Source organism: Eubalaena glacialis, chromosome 15 (genome assembly GCF_028564815.1).
Source record: "Eubalaena glacialis isolate mEubGla1 chromosome 15, mEubGla1.1.hap2.+ XY, whole genome shotgun sequence".
NCBI classification, from domain to species: Eukaryota; Metazoa; Chordata; class Mammalia; order Artiodactyla; family Balaenidae; genus Eubalaena; species Eubalaena glacialis.
In genome coordinates, this window is record NC_083730.1 from 90,763,839 (window position 1) to 90,785,276 (window position 21,438).

General features: G+C 43.5%; 1 protein-coding gene across 1 annotated transcript in view; it reads right to left on the minus strand.

Moving 5' to 3' along the window:
- Positions 1–21,438, minus strand: part of TMEM132D (transmembrane protein 132D) — a 691,888-nt gene that overhangs the window by 78,646 nt on the left and 591,804 nt on the right. The window contains exon 5 of the mRNA XM_061169949.1: positions 17,769–17,909. Coding sequence (XP_061025932.1) covers positions 17,769–17,909 — 141 coding nt within the window. The remainder of the gene's footprint in view (positions 1–17,768; positions 17,910–21,438) is intronic.

The following is a 21,438-nucleotide window of genomic DNA, read 5'->3' on the forward strand; positions in this document are numbered from 1 at the left end:
ATCACTTGTGTACAACCTTCACTGTTTGTCACTCTACCCATGTACCACCTGTCTTATCATTTACTAATATGTTTCTTTAGATCTTCTTTATACTAACAACTTTTAAAATTTAGTCTGGTCCCAAGGAAGAATATCCATAAAATCACAGTTGGACGTCCCAGACATGTTATCCTAGTAAACATTAGAATAAATAGAAACCTACTAACATAGAAAACGTTCTTCTCACCCTCTAGGAAAATGATGTGTATTCTATCTTAGAAAACACTGCATGAAAGGATCCAGGGCATGAATTTTCCTTAAAAGCAAACCGCTCAGTGTGTGAACCCTGGAGGCCTTCCAAAATCACTATTGTGTTCTTTCAAAGTCTTACCTCAGGGGTGACTTTTCCTTTGGAAATGGCATTCAGTTGTAGGTTGCTATTCAGTGAGAGACTGTTTCCCAGTTCTGAGCCGTGGAAAACACAACAGTGCTCACTGTTCAATTTCTCTGAGCTCATAATTCTCACCCTAAATATCAGATGCACCCCACCCAGTGAAACACATCCCCTTGGCCCATATTTGGGGTGACCACACATCCTGGTTGGCCCAGGTCAGCTTTACACCTGTCATCATGAATACTGTCTCCTTCCATTCTCAAAAGTGGCCCAGGGTGAGAAATATACTAAATTATATTCTACCCATAAGCTGTCCCGATGACACTATTCCCTCAGCATCTGAAATCTCAAATGTAGCGTCTGTAACATTTGAACTTCATTTCTCCTCCCATCCCCCATGAACCTGCTTCTTCAGTATTTTGATGAATGGAACCACTGTCCCCAAATACGCTCAAGCCACCCACGGCTGATCAACCAAAGGGGTCGGGATTGCAGGATAAGAGGTTGTTCTATTGGGGGAGGGTAGTGTTCCTGAGAGGAATTTTCTCTGGTCCTCAGTTCCCCATGAGAGACGAGAGGAAAGTTCTTGAGAGGTTACTGTCCATCAAATCATCAGAAGGAAGCCCCCCAAAATCACCTACAGCATTTGGAGGTGTCCAAACTACCCCCTCTCACAAAGTCAGAGGCTGATGACCCACGATCTGAAAATTTGGGAGCCCATGGACCAATAAAACGCCTGATACTGCTTGGAGATAATGAAAGCGAGAATAAAAGGATGGTTTGATGTGAAAACTCTCAAGTTGCCAACTGAGAGTAAGGAAGAGGGTTCCTGCTCAGGCTCTGGAATTGGGGCCAAGAGATTAGATAACGGTGGGGGTGAGGCATGCTCGCTGGAGGCAAGAGGGACACGCAGAGGAATGTGGAGCACAGCCCCACCCATTCCTGCAAAGTGCAGCTGGATATGAAGGGCTGTGCTGGCCTGGAGCCAGCAGTCCAGGCATCCCTACTGATGGATAAAACGTGTGATGTTCAATCTGGAAGAAGATGTGCATGGCCGCGGCATGCCACGGGAGACCACATATGTGCGTGGCCACGGGAAACCACATATGTGCATGGCCACGGCAAAAGCCACGGGAGACCACGTATGTGTGTGGACAAGCCACGGGCGAGGCCATGCATGTACGTGGCTGCAACAAAGCCACAGGAGGCCACATTGGGTTTTTCTTTCTCCTGTTGTGTCACCTCCAAGCCAGAGACGTTTGTTCAGGAGAAAAGGGTGTGTGTGACACTTCTTCATCTAAATATCAAGAGAGGCACATCCAGTCGGCTGAGAAGTTGGCAAGATGGCAGTGGTAAGCAGGGCAATGTGCCTCCAAGGAGGCTGACACCCTGGTTCCTGGAAGCTGTGCATAGGTTGGGTTACATGGCAAAGGGAAATGAGGTTGTAGATGGAATCAAAGCTGTGATCAGCTGACCGTGAGCCACGGAGATTGTCCTGGGTGATTCCAGTGGGCCCAGCGTAGCAGTGGAAAACAGAGGCAGAAAAAGAGAATCAGAGAGAGCTGTGACCTTGGAATAACAGACCAGGCAGAGATGCAAAGCTTTGCAGATGGAGGCAGGGGCCACAGACCAGGGGCTGAGGGGGGCCTTTATTTACTTACTTTCTTTTTAAAAAATATTTATTTATTTATTTGGCTGCACCAGGTTTTAGTTGCGGCATGCATGCAGGATCTAGTTCCCTGTCCAGGGATCTAACGCACGCCCCCTGCACTGGGAGCGCGGAGTCTTCACCACTGCACCGCCAGGGAAGTCCCTATTTACTTTCTTAAAGGCAGATTTTAAATTTTAACTGGGAACATCTTTGAAGTTTTAGCCAATACACCTCCTGCTTTGTGCATTTAGACAAACCTTCCCTAAGGATATTGAAAAGCAAAAAAATAAATACCTTTTTAAAAGCATTTGCCTAAAGCAGACTTTACAAGCCTAGGATTCTGTCCCTAAAGGACGACTGAATTTCATCTGTCCTAAGACTGCTCTTTTCTCCTTCCTGTTTGTAACATCTCTGAAACCAGGACGCACTTTACAATTAACAGTGTCAGCCTTGGGTCATGTTTTTAGCTGCAGCATTTTTCTTTCTTAGTGGTATTTGAAATCAATGTGAAAATCAATGATGGACTAAATCAGATGAAATATGAAAACTGATTTATTCTTTCATTTTTTATAAGTATTGTATTTTATTATTTTGTTATTATAGCTATTGTAATCCTTTCTGTTTTTATGAGTTTTGCTTTCACTCAGAGACAAAACTGGAATCACCACTGGTTTCAATATTAAACCTATTTTTTCCTAGTTTTTTTCCCAGTTTTTTCCCCCCTTGCTTTATTGAGATATACTCGACATACAATATTGTGTAAATTTAAGGCATACAATGTGATGGTTTGATACAAGTATATATTGTGAAATGATGACCATAATTAGGTTAGTTAACACCTCCACTACCTCACATGATACTGGTGGTGATTTTATTTGTAGTGAGAACATTTAAAATCTGCTCTCCTAGCAGCTTTCAAGTATATAATACAGTATTATTATTTTTTTCTACATGATGTACAGCTTTATTTTTTGGGAGGGTGTACATTCTTTTCTAAAATTAAAAAAAATTTTTAAATTGAAGTATAGTTGATCTACAATGTTTCAGGTGTACAGCAAAGTGATTCAGTTATATATATATATATACACACACACACATTCTTTTTCAGATTCTTTTCCATTGTAGGCTATTACAAGATATTGAATATGGTTCCCTGTGCTATACAGTAGGTCCTGATTGTTCATCTATTTTATGTATTGTAGTGTGTATAATACAGTATTATTAACTGTAATCACCAGGCTGTACATTCGATCCCCAGAACTTACTCATCTTAAAACTGAAAGTTTGTATCCTTTGACCAACATCTTTAGAGGATGATAAAGTCAAGGAAACAGATTTTCCCCTAGAAACATCCCGAAAGGAATGCAGCCCTACTGACCCTTTGATTTCAGCCCATATTGGCCTTCTAATCTACAAAACTGTAAGATAATTAATGTGTGTTACTTTAAGTCAATAAATTTGTGTATTTTTTTTACACCTGCAATGGAAACTCATGCAGACTTCAAGGGGGTTCGAGCAGCCCCGTCACTAGCCATCTATCCTCTACAGCAGCCGGAGACCTCCCGCCACCTTCAGATGGATGGCGGCCCCGCTCTGGTCCAGGCCTGCCGGCTCCCGGCCCCATCACGGTCAAGGCGCGGTTCTCGTCTCCCCACAAGCCTTAACTGACCTGCCCCTCTCACCATTGCTCCCAGCTCTTCCCCGACCCTGTCGCTCACTCACTGCTCTCCACCGGTGCTGCTCTGGTTCCTCCCACACACTGAGGGGTTCCCACCTCCGGGCCGTCCTTGCCCAAAACGGTCCCGCCTCTGCTCTCACCGACGCACTCACTCAGCTTCTAGATCTGGACCCAGCGCCACTTTTTCAGGAGGCGTGGACATTTTATATACACATATATATGTGCACACACATACACCTTGCTGAAAAGGCACAGAGGAGGAAGATAGGATATATGTATGAAACTATTAAATAGGATATAGGACTACACATATATAAAGGATAAATATAGAATATATATATGAAAAGAGGATATCTATATATGTGGAACTATTATATAAGATATAGGACATATACACTACACATGTATAGGATAAATATAGAATATATGTATGAAAATAGGATATTTATATATGTGAAATTACTATATAGGATATAGGACATATATGCTACACATATATAGGATAAATATAGAATATATATATGAAAAATAGGATATTTATATATGTGAAACTATTATATAGGATATAGGATGTATATACTATACATATGATATATATATGAAAAGACTATGTAGGAAAATACAGATATATAGGACATATAGAAAAGTGAATCTATCTCTTCTTTTCTTCCCTTATAAAGGACACTATATAGATGAAACTTTCTTTTGGATATAGATAGATAGGTAGATTATATATAATATACATACATATATGTAATATGTATATTAATATGTAAATAAATAATACACAAATAGGATATTTACATAGATATCCTGTTTTTCGCCTCCATGGAAGAAACTATATATGTGAAACTATATATAATATATATGAAATATACATATAGGATATATATCTGCCTATATATGAAACTATATATTATAGCTTATATAGGATATAATACATATAAGAAAATATCTCCTACTTTCCTTCTCTGTAAAGTATATATATGAAACAATATTTGTGAAGAAATATATGTAGGATATAGGAGACATATATACATGAAAATAGGATTTTCTGTTTTCCTCTTCGAATCATAAGGGCAGGACTTTGTTTTGCTCACTGCTGAATCTACAGCACCTGAACCATGCCTTCTGTGCATCGAAAACTCAATAAGTATTTGTTCAATGGTTTACGTTTATAATGAAGCTCTTCATTAGACTAGTTATGAGCATTTCAGTGCAATTTTAATTTTGAATACCATATGGGAGCCTCCATAATATTTTCTGAACTTTGGGCCTCTACAGTCTTAATCTGGCTCTGTAAAAAAAAAAAGTATTTCCATGTACAGTGGTGGCCCAAATGCTCATCTCTGGTTTCACCAATACCTGAGCATTACCTGGGCTGGGCCTCTGCTGTTTCTTACGGCCTGACTTGTGATCAGGCCTGCTGGGGAGGCCTGGGATTTGGGATGGATCTCTGAACCCTCCATCCAGTTAATTTGTTGTGAGAAATGTTGCTCAGAGATTTGAGGGTCCAAAGAGGACCCTCATTTGTGATTTGAAACCACACTGATTCTCCTCCTTGACTGTGACCATTGCCTCCAAACTGAGAAATCTAACTCACTAGTTTTACTTGGAAGGGCCCTAAGCTGGGTTTTTATCTTGGTCACAAACACTCATTATGCTCCTGGCACTTTCTCTCCCTCTCTTCTTGGATCAAAGATCACTCCCTCAGGGGAAAGCCAGCAGAAACTTCTGCAACTCACCCTAAAATTAAAATCAAGACTCTGTGTCAAGCTCCTGTGAGACAGAAACCCTCAGTGCCAGGCCCTGAAGGACAAATAATGAAAAAAAAAAAAAACCAACCTTTTGGCCAAGTATAATCTCAAATTTTGGATTCCACATGTACATTTTTGCCATCCTTTTTCCCCCTATTAATTTTAACTCTGTAGAAGCAGAAGATAAGGATGTGCTGCTGGGTTAGTACTAATTATTACTGCTATCTTCATTAATGAGAATTTCTGATGTAAGTTGGGGTTTGAATCACAGCAGGTGTGTTGTACACTCAGATACATTTTAAATGTGATGTGAGAGCTGGTAGCTGTGTGCCTCATTTTACCACCAATGGAAGTTTGACTCCTGAATCATCATGCAAAACACTACCATTCTTTTGTTAGGTTTCAAAAGAACAATGCAATGGCTTTGTGCCAATGACATGCATCCTGTACATGATACAGTCTTTAAATGCCTGAGCACTGAGTCAGAGGATTTAAAAGGGCTTATGACTCATATCTCATGCCTTAATGCACCTGCTGTCAACATGTTTTCCTTCCTCATATAACAATGTCCTTGTAGTCACAGAATTATAAGTCAAAGAAATAATTTCCATCACAGAAATGGAGGGGAATTAGCTAGGCTCACCATTATAGGCGTGTTAGAATCCTGGAAGGTGCTGTGCCTGCAATTTGGGCTTCTGCCACCAGGAGGTGCCCATCAGGAATCCTCTGGCTGATAACGAGCATCTGGCTCCAGGTGTACAGAGATGATGCCTATTGGCATCTAGCAAACAATACATCTGAAATCCAAATTTCACAAAGTATGTGTGTTAACAAAAAATCAATGTAACGGAAAATACCATGGGAAGGGAATGGAAGATCTGATACTTTGTGCCTCGCTGGATGTTTATGAATGTTCAATACAAATCTGGGTTTATTCTACCATTGATTCATTCCACAAACATTTATTTATTAAGTAACTGCTATGTGCCAGGCCTTCAGTTAAGTCCAAGAACACAGAAATGAGTCTGACAAATACCCAGTCTAGAATGTCTCCAAACCTGGCAGTCGTGTCCACACGTAAATAACTGAGGATAACCACATTCCAAGCACAGTCACATCTTTACCTAAGAGTTAAGGTCTAAAGAAAGGTGCCTTCACCTCTAGTGAAATTACTCTTGAAAAATTTTTTAAATTGGGGCTTTTTGGACCATGAATGTACTGTTTGACCTCTAAAATCTGACTTTTGTCATTTTGATCTTTAGCATCTTGGAAGTAACAGTGTACAATCCTCCTGCACAGACTAATTGCCTACCCAGTGTCTGAGAAAGAAACACTCAGCCCCTGGCTTCTTGTTACCATTTAAGCTCCCAAAGAATCCTAATTAGCTGTCACAGTTCTTCCTCCATGTAGGAAACAGAAAATATGGAGGAGCAGCCATGGAGCTGGATCCCTTTCCTCCTGACCTTGTCTTTACGTCCAAGATATTATTATCTCTACAGCCCCCCTCATCAAATCTTTACTCTTTTTTGAACCAGACTAACAGAGCCATTTTAATACAGTTTTGAATATTACCCATCAACTCAATATCCATCATCAGTTGGAACTTCTGCATATTTTCTCTTGGTCGTGGAGGAAGTCCCACCCACCATCCTTGAAATGATCTTGCTTTTTTTTTTTATGAAGGTTCAGGGAAATTCCACTGCACAATGAATATATAGATGTCTCCTCACCCCAAAGAGGAGACTGTTGAGCTGGGTTGTTTATTGATTTTTTTCCTACTGAAGGGAAGTTTCCCTTGAATATCAGAATCTTCCATGTCACACCCAAGAGATGGAGCTCTTCTCCGTGGTCCACTTTGTGACTTCATAGATAAGACCCTTCCTTTCAATAGCTATCGATAGAGTGGCTGCCATTGTTCTAGGCACCGGGAAATCAGCAATGGTCAACCAACAAGGCCTTGGCCTCACAGGGGTGGACAGTGGACAGATAAACAAGGTCATGGTGCTAAGTTCCAAGAAGAAACATAAACCAGGGAAGGGGGATGGGGAGTGACGGAGCTAGAGTGCTGCCATATGGACTGGGGACTTTGGAGTTAAGACCTGAAGGAAGTGAGGGGGTGAGCTGTGTGTGCATCTGGCAGAAGAGACAGCAGAAGTGTGGAGGTCTTGAGGCAGGAGCATGTCTGTGAGGTCCCCTGAATCTCCAGAAGGCAGTGTGGCTGGAGGGAAAGTCAGGAAATGAGGTCAGATGGTGAGGGTGCACAAGGGAGGACGGGGAGATTGGGTGGTCTTAGTGGCAACTGTAAGGCATTTAGCTTTTACTCTGGGGGAGATGGAGACACCACAGGAAGATCTTGAGTGGAGAAGTGATGTGATGTGACTCACAATTCTTAAGGAATGCTTTCACTGATGGGTTGAGAATAGTTTTGGGGATGGAAGACAAAGCCAAGAGCAGTAACACCAGTGGGGAAGCTTGGGGAAAGTTCACTTTACCTTCTAACCTTGACCCCACTTATTCAGTTCTAAATTAAACTTGGAAAGATTTTGTGCAGCTATTCCTGAAGTTAGGGATGTAGCTAAAAGGCAAATTGCTACTCATAAAACAAGTATACAAGTGATCAAAGTGGCTCTAATTGATTGATTTCCCAACACAATGCAGAACCAAATTTGTCATAAGAATGTTATATCCATCTTACAACTGAAGAAACTGAGGAACAGAGAGTTTAAGTATCCAGGCCCAGTTCTCATTTGTAAACATCAGAGCCAGGATTTAAATCCAGGCAGTTTGGCATGACAGCCCAAACTCTTAAGCACTGTGTGTGCTCTTTTTGTACAGCAATAGTCATGCAGGATGTGGCATTGGCTGAACCTTTAGATCGGACATATGCTGCTCAGTTTCCTGCTGTCCCCACTACTCCATATTTTCTTTACACATGTAAGTTACTGTGTGGATCTTGTATTCTAGGGTTATGATCCCTGGCCTTAATGTTCTCCAAGATCCCTTATGTAAATTCTCTATAAGTGAGGTGGTATGGAGAGGTTATGTGGTTTCTTTCTAGGTCAAAGATGCCAAAGAGGTTTCATCTCTTATACCCATGATTGATGGTATTGAGAAGGACTCCCAGGAATGTCTGAGCATAATAGAAAGACGTGCTATATATTTGACTGGTGATGCTGAGTATTTTGTGTGAGGTATGTTTACTGATGCTGCTCTTGGCTAACCCAGGATGGAAGGCAAGGTTGGCTTGCCCTCTCTGACACACTTTACCCCATTTTCCCAGTTTTCCTCATTTTCCCAGGAGGCAGAATCTCTGCTTGTCCTGATTTTGACTCTCAAAGAGGAAACTGATCCAAGCAAGTTCATTCTGACAAAATTTTCAGGAATGGATATATACAGTCTCTCCCATAAGTACGTTCAATTTGACAAAGGAGTGCAGGGAGAATTAATGCTTAGCCCAATGGTATGATGTCTTGTTGGAGGGATTGCTAGCATCCATGCATGGAGGAGATATTTTTGGCTGGGAGTGTGGGCTGTCCATGTGCCATGGTAAATAATCACCCATGAAGGAAAGGCCTGCTCAGAGTCCTTGAACAGAGGTGGGCAAACATTTTCTGCAGAGAAATGGATGGTAAGTATTCTTGGCTTTGCTGGCTGTGCAGTCCCTCTCACAGCTACTCAACTCTGCCACAGCATTGCTAAAGCAGCCATGGACACAGCATAAATAGATGGGTGTTCCTAACCTGTTACCATGGCAGCCGTAGTTTGCCAACTCCTGTCCTGAAGGATGAGTGATAGAAGCGAAAACAAAACAGGCCTTAGAAATGGGTATCATGAAACTTGGTTTCTAATGACGTGTCAAAACTCTGTGAGTTCATAGCAGCACTAGTCACAATAGCCAAAAGATGGAAGCAACCCAAATGTCCGTCGATGAATAGATAAATAAAATGTGGTCTATCCATACAATGGAATATGATTCAGCCTTGAAAAGGAAGGAAATTCTGACCCATGCTCCAGCACGGCTGAACCTTGAGGACGTTACGCTCGGTGAAATAAGCCCGACACAAAGGACAAATACTGCATGATCCCACTTAAATGTGGTACCTAGAGCGGTCAAATTCATAGAGACAGAAAGTAGTATAGAGGCTACCAGGGGCAGGGAGAGGGGGGAATTAGTGTTTGATGGAGACTTAGTGTTTAAATGGGCATCAAATTTCAGCTTTGCAGATGAAAGAGTTCTGCAGGTGAATGTTGGTGATGGTTGCACAACAATGTCAATGTACTTAATGCCACTGCCCTGTTCGCTTACAAATGGTTAAGATGGTAATCTTATGTTATATGTATTTTGCCACACACGCACACACACACACACACAAACCTCTCAGTGCCTCAATTTCCTCATTTGAACTATAAGGATAAAAAATAATACTATTTCTTGGGGTTGCTGTAAAGAAATGCTCACCTGCTGGGTAATGAACACCCAACACTTATAGAATCACTGCTATTTCTATTATTATTACTGGTATAGTACTTCTATCTACATTTAACCTGTATCAGGAATCAAGACCTACTAACAATTCTGAAATGATGCTTTATATGTTAGAAACTGACTGACAGGTGGATAGAGAAGAAGAGAATTAGGATCTAAAAGGTGGGTCTATGTTTGAGGAAAAGAAATACTGTTTTCTCTAAACTAAAACATGTATTCTTAATCAAGCAACAAAAAATTCTGACACTAGTAAGTAAATTTCAGGGGAGGAACACTATTATTTGGTGTCCAAATAGGATGCTGTGATAGGAAGAGATAGCAACAGATACGTGGACAGAGGTAATGCCGTACAGCCTACAGGCTCTTTTTCTGCCTCTGAAGCTTCATTTGCATCCATTAGGGTCTCCACTGATGGTGGGGGGACAAATATGGGTCCAGTCCCTGCCTCCAGCACGTGGCTTCACCCCACTCTGTAGCTACAGATTCTATTCCTATAATGAGAGATTTATTTTAAAAATAACCACCTATACAACCTAAATGTCCATCGACAGATGAATGGATAAAGATGTGGTATATATATATATATATATATATATATATACACACACACACAATGGAATATTACTTTGCTGTAAAAAAGAATGAAATGATGCCACTTGTGGCAACACGGATGGACCGAGAGATGATCATACTAAGTGAATTAAGTCAGACAGAGAAAGACAAATATCATATGATATTGCTTATATGTGGAATCTAAAAAAAAAAAAGATTCAAATGAACTTACATACAAAACAGAAATAGACCGACAGACATAGAAAACAAACTTATGGCTACCAAAGGGGAAAGGGGGGGGAGAGGGATAAATTAGGTGTTTGGGATTAGCAGATACAAACTACTACATATAAAATAGATAAATAACAAGGTCCTACTGTAGAGCACAGGGAACTTTGCTCAATATCTTGTAATGAACTATAATGGGAAAGAATCTGAAAAAGAATATATAGATATATATTTCTGAATCACTTTGCTGAACAGCAGAAACTAGCTCAACATTGTAAATCAACTACACTTCAATTAAGAAAAAACCAACTCAGCAAGCATTTCAGGAGTGATACTGGAGTCCAAATCCATCTTCTTTGCTGTGTGTGAAGTGCAGTTGGCTTTGCAATAGAGCGGCTGCCCCGTGGGCAGCTTTAGGGGCTCTTCAGTGTCCCTGAGCCCCACAGCTCTGCCATTCCTAAGGGGCTGTAGGGGGTGTGTTTTGCTCCTGCTGCTGGGAGCCCACCAGCCCACTCGGTGGTAAGAGCACACAGAGCTCCCCTGGGGCACCCCTGCCCCCTTCCCCCCTCCCCCTCCTTTTTTCAGTTCATGTGCTTTGAGGTGAGGTAGGATTTGGGCAATCAGTGTTAGGGCGCCTGGGCTTCAAGGATAAAGAGGTCCCATCAGAGCATATCCCAGGATTTATACAGGACTGGCCTAGAAGCCATATATTCTTTTCTCTTGGATTTGCGCCAGTTCTGAGGCATCCATTTTGCTCCCACAAGGGGCAGCCTCTGTGAGAATGAAACTCATACAGAAGAAAGTGTGGCTATAGGTGAGGGGGTGGGAGAGAGAGAGACAAGGAGAATATTCTCATGGTATCTCTTGAGGTTCTGAACAAAACCCCCCAAAACTAGCCCTGAATGAACTTTTCAATTACATCAACCACACTTATTATTTTTTTTTATATAAACTTATGTCAGTGTGGGTGGGATTTCCTGTTATTTCCAACCCCTAAGAATCACAAAGGATAGTCTCATCAATATCTGCAATGCATCCATGAGGGATCCACTGCCTTCTTAAAAACCCAGCATCCTTGGGAGGCATAAGGTATCATGCCTTCACATAATTTACAGTTCAGCGCGAATAAGTCTTCCAGTGATTTCCTGAGAGGAGGTTTTGATATGGATGGAGGAGAACACAGGAGCTTACTGGGCCTCTGGCTGGGGAAGGAAGAGAAAGCAAATAAAAATAAAAAGATGGGGGGCAGGGGAGATGGGCTTTAAAGACAGACCTGCTGCTCAGAGGTTTCCCAGGAGCCTCTGAACAGGTGTTGAGATGCTTCTCCAAGGACCCCTTGGCTTTCTTTCTCAAGGGCCTCTAAATGACACCAAAACATTGTCTACACCAAGTGATTATCTTTCAACACCTGTGATTCATAGAGCAGCATGGTGACAGCAGTGTAAATTGTGGATTTTGATTTTTAAGTTGTGCATCAGGTGGTGAGGCCTGTGGATGGATGTGAAATTGAATGCAGGGAGCTTCTCTACTTGCCTTGAGTCTCTGCATTTCTGACGGTGATTTCCTGACTCCCAAGATGACTCAAGTCATTCGGAACTCTTTAGGGCACAAATATCAATGCAGACTTCTTTGATGACTGGTATGATAAGACTAACACAAATTGCTTTGCACAAAAGGACTCCATTCGCTCTTATTTAGGAAGTGGTGTGGTGGGATTCAAGTGTTTGAGCAGTGTCATAAGGAACTGACTTTTCTGCACAGCAGTTCTGGCTTCCTCTGTTGTTTTTAACTCCCTGGCAGGCTCTTTTCTCAAGATGGACCCTAATAACTCCAGCATATCCTCTCAGGGATAAGGAATAAGAACAAAAGGAGATAAAAAGCTTCTCTTGCAGGAGTTCCAGCCAAAGTCTCAGGACTGCATCTGATTGGCTGGGATTGGATACTGGGTCTCTCCCTAAGCCAGTGACAGTGTCCAGAGGGATGCAGTACTTTGATTGGCCACGACAGGTCACATGGCTACTGAAAGCTGGGATGGACATACCATTTAAATTGCATAGATTTAAAATAAATGAGGGACTTCCCTGGTGGCGCAATGGTTAAGAATTTACCTGTCAATGCAGGGCACAGGGGTTCGATCCCTGGTCCAGGAAGATCCCACATGCCGTGGAGCAACTAAGCCCATGCGCCATAGCTACTGAGCCTGTGCTCTACAGCCTGTGAGCCACAACTACTGAGCCCGTGTGCCACAACTACTGAAGCCCGTGTGCCTAGAGCCCATGCTCCGCAACAAGAGAAGCCACCACAATGAAAGGCCCGCGCACCGCAACAAAGAGTAGCCCCTGCTCGCTGCGACTAGAGAAAGCCCACGGAGCAATGAGGACCCAAGGCAGCCAAAAATAAAGAAATTAAATAAATAAATTTGTAAAATAAATTAAATGAGCCACGGGTATGAAATACACATTGTGGGAATACAGTCAATAACTATGTATAACATCTTTGTGTGGTGACAGATCATAACTAGACTTATCATGGTGATCATTTTGAAATGTATAGACATATCAAATCACTAGGCTGTGTACCAGGAACTAACATAGTGTTGTAGGTCAATTATACTCCACAACCAACGAACCAACGAAACAAAAGAGATCAGATTTGTGGTTACCAGAGGCGAGGGGTGAGGGGAGGGGGAATTGGATGAAGACAACCATAGGTACAAACCCTTAGTTATAAGATAAACAGGTACTAGGGATGTAATGTACAACATAATAGACAGAAGTAACCCTGCTGTGTGTTATACATGAAAGTTAAGAGAGTAAATCCTAAGAGCTCTCATCACAAGAAAAAACACTTCTATTTCTTTAATTATGTATCTATAGGAAGCGATGGATGTTCACTAAACTTATTGTGATAATCATTTCATGATGTATGTAAGTCAAATTATTATGCTGCACACTTAAACTTATACAGTGCTGTATGTCAATTATACCCTAATAAAACTGGAAGAAAAAAAATAAAATAATTAAAAAAAAGAATTTTGAAAAAAAAAAATTTGCATAAATTTACTGCAAAGACGTGGAGGAATTTTCTAGAGAAAACCAGGTTATTGTTATCAGAAAAAGGGTAAGTGAAAGCTGGAGAGACAAAGCATACATGTCCATGATAGGAATCAGCAGTGCTTCCTAAAAGCTGTACAACCAAGAAGAAACGCACAATGGATGATATACCCAATTCATAATAAATAACCAACAAATAGACTTTCTGGAATATAAAATGGCATGCAGAGTGTTGCAAACCGGAAGCTGATAAAAGTGTAAGTAATAGACCTCCCCAGGGGTATGTGTGGTTTCTGAGATCTTTCTCTTCTGCAGGTTCACCTTCATAGTTTCCTTAGCGCTTTCCTGGGGCCATGATGGAGAGGGTCCTCAATAAATGATAAACCAGATCAAACGGCACATGGTTTCAGTGACAAGGAATAGCAACGTGCGGCAGACTCATCACAGAAGACTTCATGGAAGAAGCACATCTTCAACAGGACCTTAAAAAGTAGGAACAACTTGGATGGGTCAGAGCAAGCTGGTCAATGGTCTCTTGGTCGAACTTCCCGATCGTGGTTCAATAAATGCTTGTTTGAGGAAATAATAATAAAGTTAAGTAAACCACCCCTCTGCTTAAACTCTTGCAGTGATTATCTGACATCTACAGGACTCAAACCCCAGGACCCGGCTTCCGTGGCTCCCCTGCATCTGAGTTAGACTCTCTCTCCAACTACATGTCTTCACATATCAGCTTATGATGTTTGACTAGTGAAATGAGACCCAGTTTCCTTATTTTTCAAATGAGGATCTTGCCCGTCTCTAGAAGTCAAGACCGTCACTGCGCCTGGCACATAGTAAACGCTTCAGAGAAGGGAGTTATTTTTATCATTATCATGAACAATTATCCTCCCACATTCAAGCCATGCTGAGCTCCAGTAGTTTTCCAAACATCCCACGATCGCTCACGCCTCTGTCCACTATCTTAGTTTGGAGTCTCTTTTTTAAAAAAAATTAATTAATTAGTTTATTTATTTTTGGCTGCGATGGGTCTTCCTTGCTGTGCACGGGCTTTCTCTAGTTGCGGCGAGCGGGGGCTACTCTTCGTTGTGGTGCGTGGGCTTCTCATTGCAGTGGGTTCTCTTGTTGCGGAGCACGGGCTCTAGGCGCGTGGGCTCAGTAGTTGTGGCACGTGGGCTCAGTAGTTGAGGCTCACGGGCTCTAGAGCGCAGGCTCAGCAGTTGTGGCGCACGAGCTTAGTTGCTCCGTGGCATGTGGGATCTTCCCGGACCAGGGCTTGAACCTGTGTCCCCTGCATTGGCAGGTGGATTCTTAACCACTGTGCCCACCTGGGAAGTCCCAGTTCGGAGTCTCCTGAAAGCAGAGCCTGAGACAAGGATTAGCTGTAGGCAGGAAAGTGGTTCATGGCAGCAGATGTGAGAAAGGTAAGGAAGACAAGAGGAGGAAGGAGGGAACAACAACACAAGGTGTGTTGTTGATTTGGTTGCCCCTGGAGCACGTGGGACTCAGCCCTGCTGGGGGCTTCTGAGCAACTGTGTGGACGGCACAGATGTTCAGAAGGATGGAGACGGCAGCTGCTCTATGGGTGTAGGGTTGCCCCTGGGGATGCTCACTCCCCAGAAGACTGAGAAAGCTCTCCCAGCTTTGGAAATATCCCTGAGACAGATAAGCTGAGAGGCTCACCAGGCTCTAGGGTAGGACACCGTCAGAGCACGTGCAACAACTTTCTACTTCAGTTACAGCTGAAATCACAGGGGGCCAAGGTAATATGGCCACACAGCACCAAGACCACCTCTGACCACCTTCCTTCATGCTGTTTCCTCTGCCTGCCATGTCCTTTCATGTCTTTTACAATCTAGCCAACTGGATGTATAGTCATCCTTCAGGTCTTAATTGAAATATTTCCCCTGAGAACGCTTTCATGATTCAGTTATACATTTCCTCTTCAGCGTTCCTTGTTCATTACTGCACTGTTCATTCATTCATTCCACAAACATCTGTTGAGTACCTACTACAGGCCTGGCATTGTTGTAAGCGACGGGGATACAGCAGCGAATGAAGGGGACCAAGGTATCACTGCCCTCATGGAGTTTACATCCCGGTGAGACAGTGTGACAATAAATAAAATGAGAATTTTGACTATATAATACAGTTGAAGACATATAAATATATGATGTACAATTATATAGACTAGACTATAAATAGATGACATATATGAAAAAATATGATGGATAAAGAGGAAGCAGGGATGGAGAAAGGCAGGGCTGTGTGAAAATTTTACAAACTTTGTTCAGGAAAGGCTTTGGCAGGAAGGTAAAGGAGGGAGCAGGCTGGGCAGCCATCGAGGCGAAGACAGTTAGCCGATGCGGGAGGAGAAAGGGTTTCTGAACTGTAAGAGGAACAGCAAAGTCTCCAGCGTGGCTGGAACAGAGGTAGCGAGAGGGAACTTGGCAAGAGCGAGGTCGGAGTTGAGGCAGGCGTGGCCGGCTGGGCTGCACTTGCCCTGTCCTCGTAAACACTTTGACTTTTCCTTTGAGATGGGAGGAAGCCAGTGGATGGTTCTGAGCTGAAGAATGACATCACCAGGCTTGCACTTGGGTCATCCCGGCTGCTGCATGCGGCCAAGGTGGCCCCTGGGAAACCAACCAGGAGGTCACCGCTTTGGCCCAGGAGGGTTACGGTGGCTTGGAGTGGGGTGGTGGCAGGACACCATGGGGAAGGGCTGGCTCCTGGCTCCTCGGTGTGTTCAGATAGCACTGCCAGCAGGGTTTGCTGAAGGACTGGATGCGGGGGAGAGAGAGCACGAGAAATCCAGGCTGTGCCATGATGCTGCTCTGAGCCACTCGAAGGACGGATGTGCCATGTCCTGACGTGAAGGGGCTTCTGGAATAAGTGGGCGGCGGCGTGCCATGTAACGCATCACAGGCTCCGTCGTCTTCTCCCATCTCTGTCTTCTCTCCAAGCAGCTAAGGACAGGGATGTGCCCCTAACTTGTGGTCCTAACATCTGAAACGGGACCCAGCGCTTAGCGGCGATTCAAAGCTGCGTTTGTCCACTGCCCTCTCGTGGGTGCAAACGCGCCCTGGGGTTCTCGTGGGGGCAGAGAGGTCCTGCGGTCCCTGTGCAGAACAGGCAGGAAGGCTAGTGGGCTCTGCCTAGTCCCGGGACCCCAAGGATGGGAGTCCCCCTCCCTGGACCGCATCCCTCGCCAGCCTGGGGCGTTTGCTGGTATCTCACAGCATCAGAGGAGGTGCCGGGATGCCTTTGTGTCCACAGTGGGTGGTGGCAGCGTGACAAACCCCTCTCCCCTGCCGAGTGGCATCGTGCTACAAGCTGCCTGGCAGAGCAAACTCAGTCCCCCGCCTGGCGCATCCCCCAGAGGGCCTTTGTTTTAGATCACTTCTGCGTTCAATTTAAAAGGAGAAAGAAGAAGCCGGAGGAAAGGAAAGAGTCTTCGGCACTTACACGAGGCCCGGCGGGAGCTGGTCACCTCGTCCCTAAGTCAAGGAGAATTCTGCGGGTTGGCCAGGGAAGTGGAGAACGGTTGTGAATCAAAGCTGGGGGTAACTGTATACTTTATACCCACACTGATTTTCCACAAACGCTTTGTGCACTGAAATCACCTCAGAGCGTGGCTGCATACGTGTTAATCTAGCTTCTGACGCCCCCTTCCCTCCCCTTCCCAGCCGGACGGTCGGGGCACAGTCACCTCTGTTAGGATGGTGGTCCCTCATCCCTCGCAACCCCCCCAGGAGGTGGTGAAGAGGCCACAAGCACTTGTAAACGCGGAAGGTCAGAGCATCACAGACCTAGACTCCTCCCCAGATCAGTCCTCACCCTGTTCTGTTCCTGGGCAGGCAATGGAAGAGGCAGGATAACCAGAGCGGGATGGGGGGGGATCCCGGAGGGCCCCGTGGTCCCAGCGGGTCGACGAACACTGATGCCGACACGACAGCGCATTTCTGCGGGGGCCGGGTGGTGTCCACTTGCCTTAATGACGTCTTCATCGGAAGATCGGCACTCCACAGACTTGAGATCTGTCACGGCGCCGTCCTCCTCCACGGAGACCACCTTCACCGGCACGGCCACCGTCTTCCCAGTGAGGATTGCTGTGTTCAGGATCTCCGCCTCCTGGAAGACCAAACACATCCTGCGGTCACACCCCTGCACGCACGCGTGCAGCCCGCCTTCCCCAGCGGGAAGCGGGAATTATGGTAACCATAATTTGTTTTCTATGTCTGTGATTCTATTTGTTTGGAAAGAAGTTCATTTGTATCATTTTTTGTATCATTTTTTTAGATTCCACATATAAGTGATATCATATGATTATCTGTCTGCATGAGTCCCTTCTTCTTGGCACTGGGTACACAGGTGACTTTTCCCGGGCACTGAGCAATAATCCTTATTCTGCACTTTTCTGCCCAGTGCGCCCATGCCTTCTTCAGCTACTCTTATACTGTTGTGGCTTGTGAACTGGCACAGTCCTGGGAGGTCATATGAGCCCATTTCTCAGATGGAGAACACTGAGCCCTAGGAATCTCATTCTTCTCTGCAGGGATTGTCACTTCCAATCACATGAAAATCAAAGTCCCTGTGTAACCCGAATCTCTGTATAACAAGACTTCCGAGTTCTAGCCCATGGCATTCTCAGTTCAACCCCTGTTCATCACATGTCCATCGTGTTCTAAGAGGTTCAGTGTCAGCACGCACACCAAGTTCCTTCTGTCAGTCTGAACTTGACTGACCTAGCCTTGGTACAGCAACAAGAAAACATCTGCACAGGCCCTAGGAGCTGTTTAGGGAGGCTGTTACATCTCTTAGAGACAGGCTTGCAGAGATTCTGGTTCATTTGGTTTTCATGTGAAATCACAAACGCCTGTTTAGCCGCACACCAGAAGAAGGCGTAGAAGTTTATCATCTTAAAATTACATAACCGTTTTCCTTATGTTAATTTTCCATTTCTTATATAAGATCTTATTTTTCCTTTATAGGACTTGGTTCATTTTATACTTAGCTCATTTGGTTTAGCCTTTGGAAATGATAATATATATATATACACATATATGTATATAAATATATATTTTGTTCCTTTATTTTAATTCTAAAAGACAAGACTACAGTTTGTAATGTTCCTGAATTTCAAAGACCATGTCTCAAACTGTCTGAATATGCATAGGCCTCCAAATGCCCCATTGCTTATGCACCTTTTTTTTTCCTCCCCTGTGGGTTCCCAGCCAGATTTTGTTTTATTTTGGGTACAAACATAGTAAAAGAATCAAGGAGCCTAGTCAGAATGTGGTGTTGCTTTCCGTTGCCTCTGGGAAGGAAAAAGGCCGGGCGTATTTTTCTACTCTAAAGGGTAGAGATCCAAAGGAACTATTCTTACTTTGGGAAGAAGTGGAAAAAAGCATTTTAACTCTCGGGCCCAAACTGGCCCACTTCACAGGGAAAAAACAGACTAGGGGAGCAGCATTAGGGCACCAGTATCAAAGAAAACAATTTTGCACATCAGTGGTGGAAAAGTAAACAGCATGTCTGCTCCAACTCAAAAGGCCTTTAATGCATTTGCAGTCAGGTCAGCATCATGAGAAACGACCCTGGGGTAACCAATGAGCAGCTGTGAGCCCGCACATCTGGGGTGTTTCCTTATCCTCTAAACAGAAAGCATCACTCTGCCTGCAGGATCTCGGTGGGGATTAGGGACTGAGATTTCAGGCTTGGTATTCCCCTGCCTTCTCCGTGCAATTCTTTGACATCGAGAACCTTCTCTTACTCTGCTCAATATTCGGTAATAACCTAAGTGGGAAAAGAATTTGAAAAAGAATAGGATATATATATATATGTAAATATACGTTTACGGAGTATATATATAACTGAATCACTTTGCTGTACACCTGAAACTAACACAACATTGTTAATCAACTATACTCCAATATAAAATAAAAATTAAAAAAAAAAGAAACCTAGATCAAATCCACCCAATAATCCATGGACTCCATGGTTATACAAAGCAATATATTCCCTACTGCTTTTTTTTTTTAAGTTGTTGCTGTGTTTTGTTTGAATTAGTTAAGTTCGTTTCTTTCACTTGCATTAAAAAAGTTTGGAGTAGTGCAAAAAATAAAATAAAAAATAAATAAGATGAAAAGAAAAAAGAACCTTCTCTTGTGCATCACTGGCTTTCTCCAGGACGTGAATGGCGTGTGGATGGCTCACAAAAGTCTCTAGACAAGAGGGTGGTGGTGAAAGTACCTGCTGAGCCCTGGCTTGGGCTGAGACGTGATCCCATAAAACCCTTGAACTCAGCTGCCTTATTGCCATGAGTTCACCTTATCAGAGCCCCTGCGCCTAGGAAACAAAGGCAGCATCTCTTGAGAAAGCTCTGTCTCAGTTCTTACTGATAGTTCCATGCTCGCCTTCTGCCACCTGGACATCCTGTTCTTGCGAGTAAGTCCTTCCTGGGAATCTGACAACACAGCTGCAGAACTTCAGGGTCACCAGAGGATAGGAGGGAGTGTGGGTGGGGGAAGAGAAGCTGACTGTGGCACCAGAAAAAGGGAAAACCTCATGAGTGAGGCCACACATCCTTTTCTTGGAATCTAACTAATTATCATCTATTGTAAGGAAACAATAACCGTCCTCATTTTGCTGGAGAAATGATGACCCGCATCTCGGTTTGGAAAGCCTCTAAAATAGATGCTGGGACGAGGACTCAAGGGCCATTTGTTTGGGAGGTTCAGGAAACTTCAGGAAGGGAGTGGGGAAGGGATACAGGGAGGAAGAGGCAGCCAGTGAGGGTGTGTGTCCCGCCAGCGACCACAGTGGGGGCTGGAGCTTAGTCCTGCAGGGGTTGATCTCTTTTACGAAATATACCGTGCATTTTATATATTTCAATATGTTGAAATGGAATATGATATATTTCCCTGCGGGGAAGTTATCTGAAATACACCCCTAAAAATAATTCCATGGAGGAGCAAGGGAGCTGGGATATTTATACATTCGTCCAGCCTGCTGTGTGTGCAGGCAGACAGGCTTCGACAGTCCCAAGGAAAGCTCCTGGCAGACGGTGACACTGGGAATTGGTCTGGAAGGGTGTAAGGGAAATGCATACAGCATCGACAGACTGCTGTGACTTAAGTGTGAAGTAATTTGTCATATGGAGGTCTAACGGATTGGAACCAACATTAGAGTGTTTGTTTGTTTTTTAAAAATTTCCTCCTGCTTCTAGGATTCCAATTTTCTCTTTGTGTATGAGCACAGTCATTTGTTCATATGCACTCTTGAAAATTAATTTTAAAACAGAGGAGAAGATAATGGGTACAGGAAAACATTACATGAGATGGGGAACAGTCTAAAACACGTCAAAAACAGAAATAGACTCACAGACATAGAAAACAAACTTATGGTTACCAAAGGGGAAAACAGGACAGAGGGATAAATTAGGAGTCTGGGATTAACAGAGACACACTACTATATATAAAATAGAGAACCAACAAAGACCTACCGCATAGCACAGGGAAAACTATATGCAATATCTTGTAATAACCTATAAGGGGAAAGAATCTAAAAAAGAATATATATGATGACTGAATCACTTTGCTGTACACCTGAAACTAACACAACATTGTAAACCAACTATATTTCAATAAAAAATTTTAAA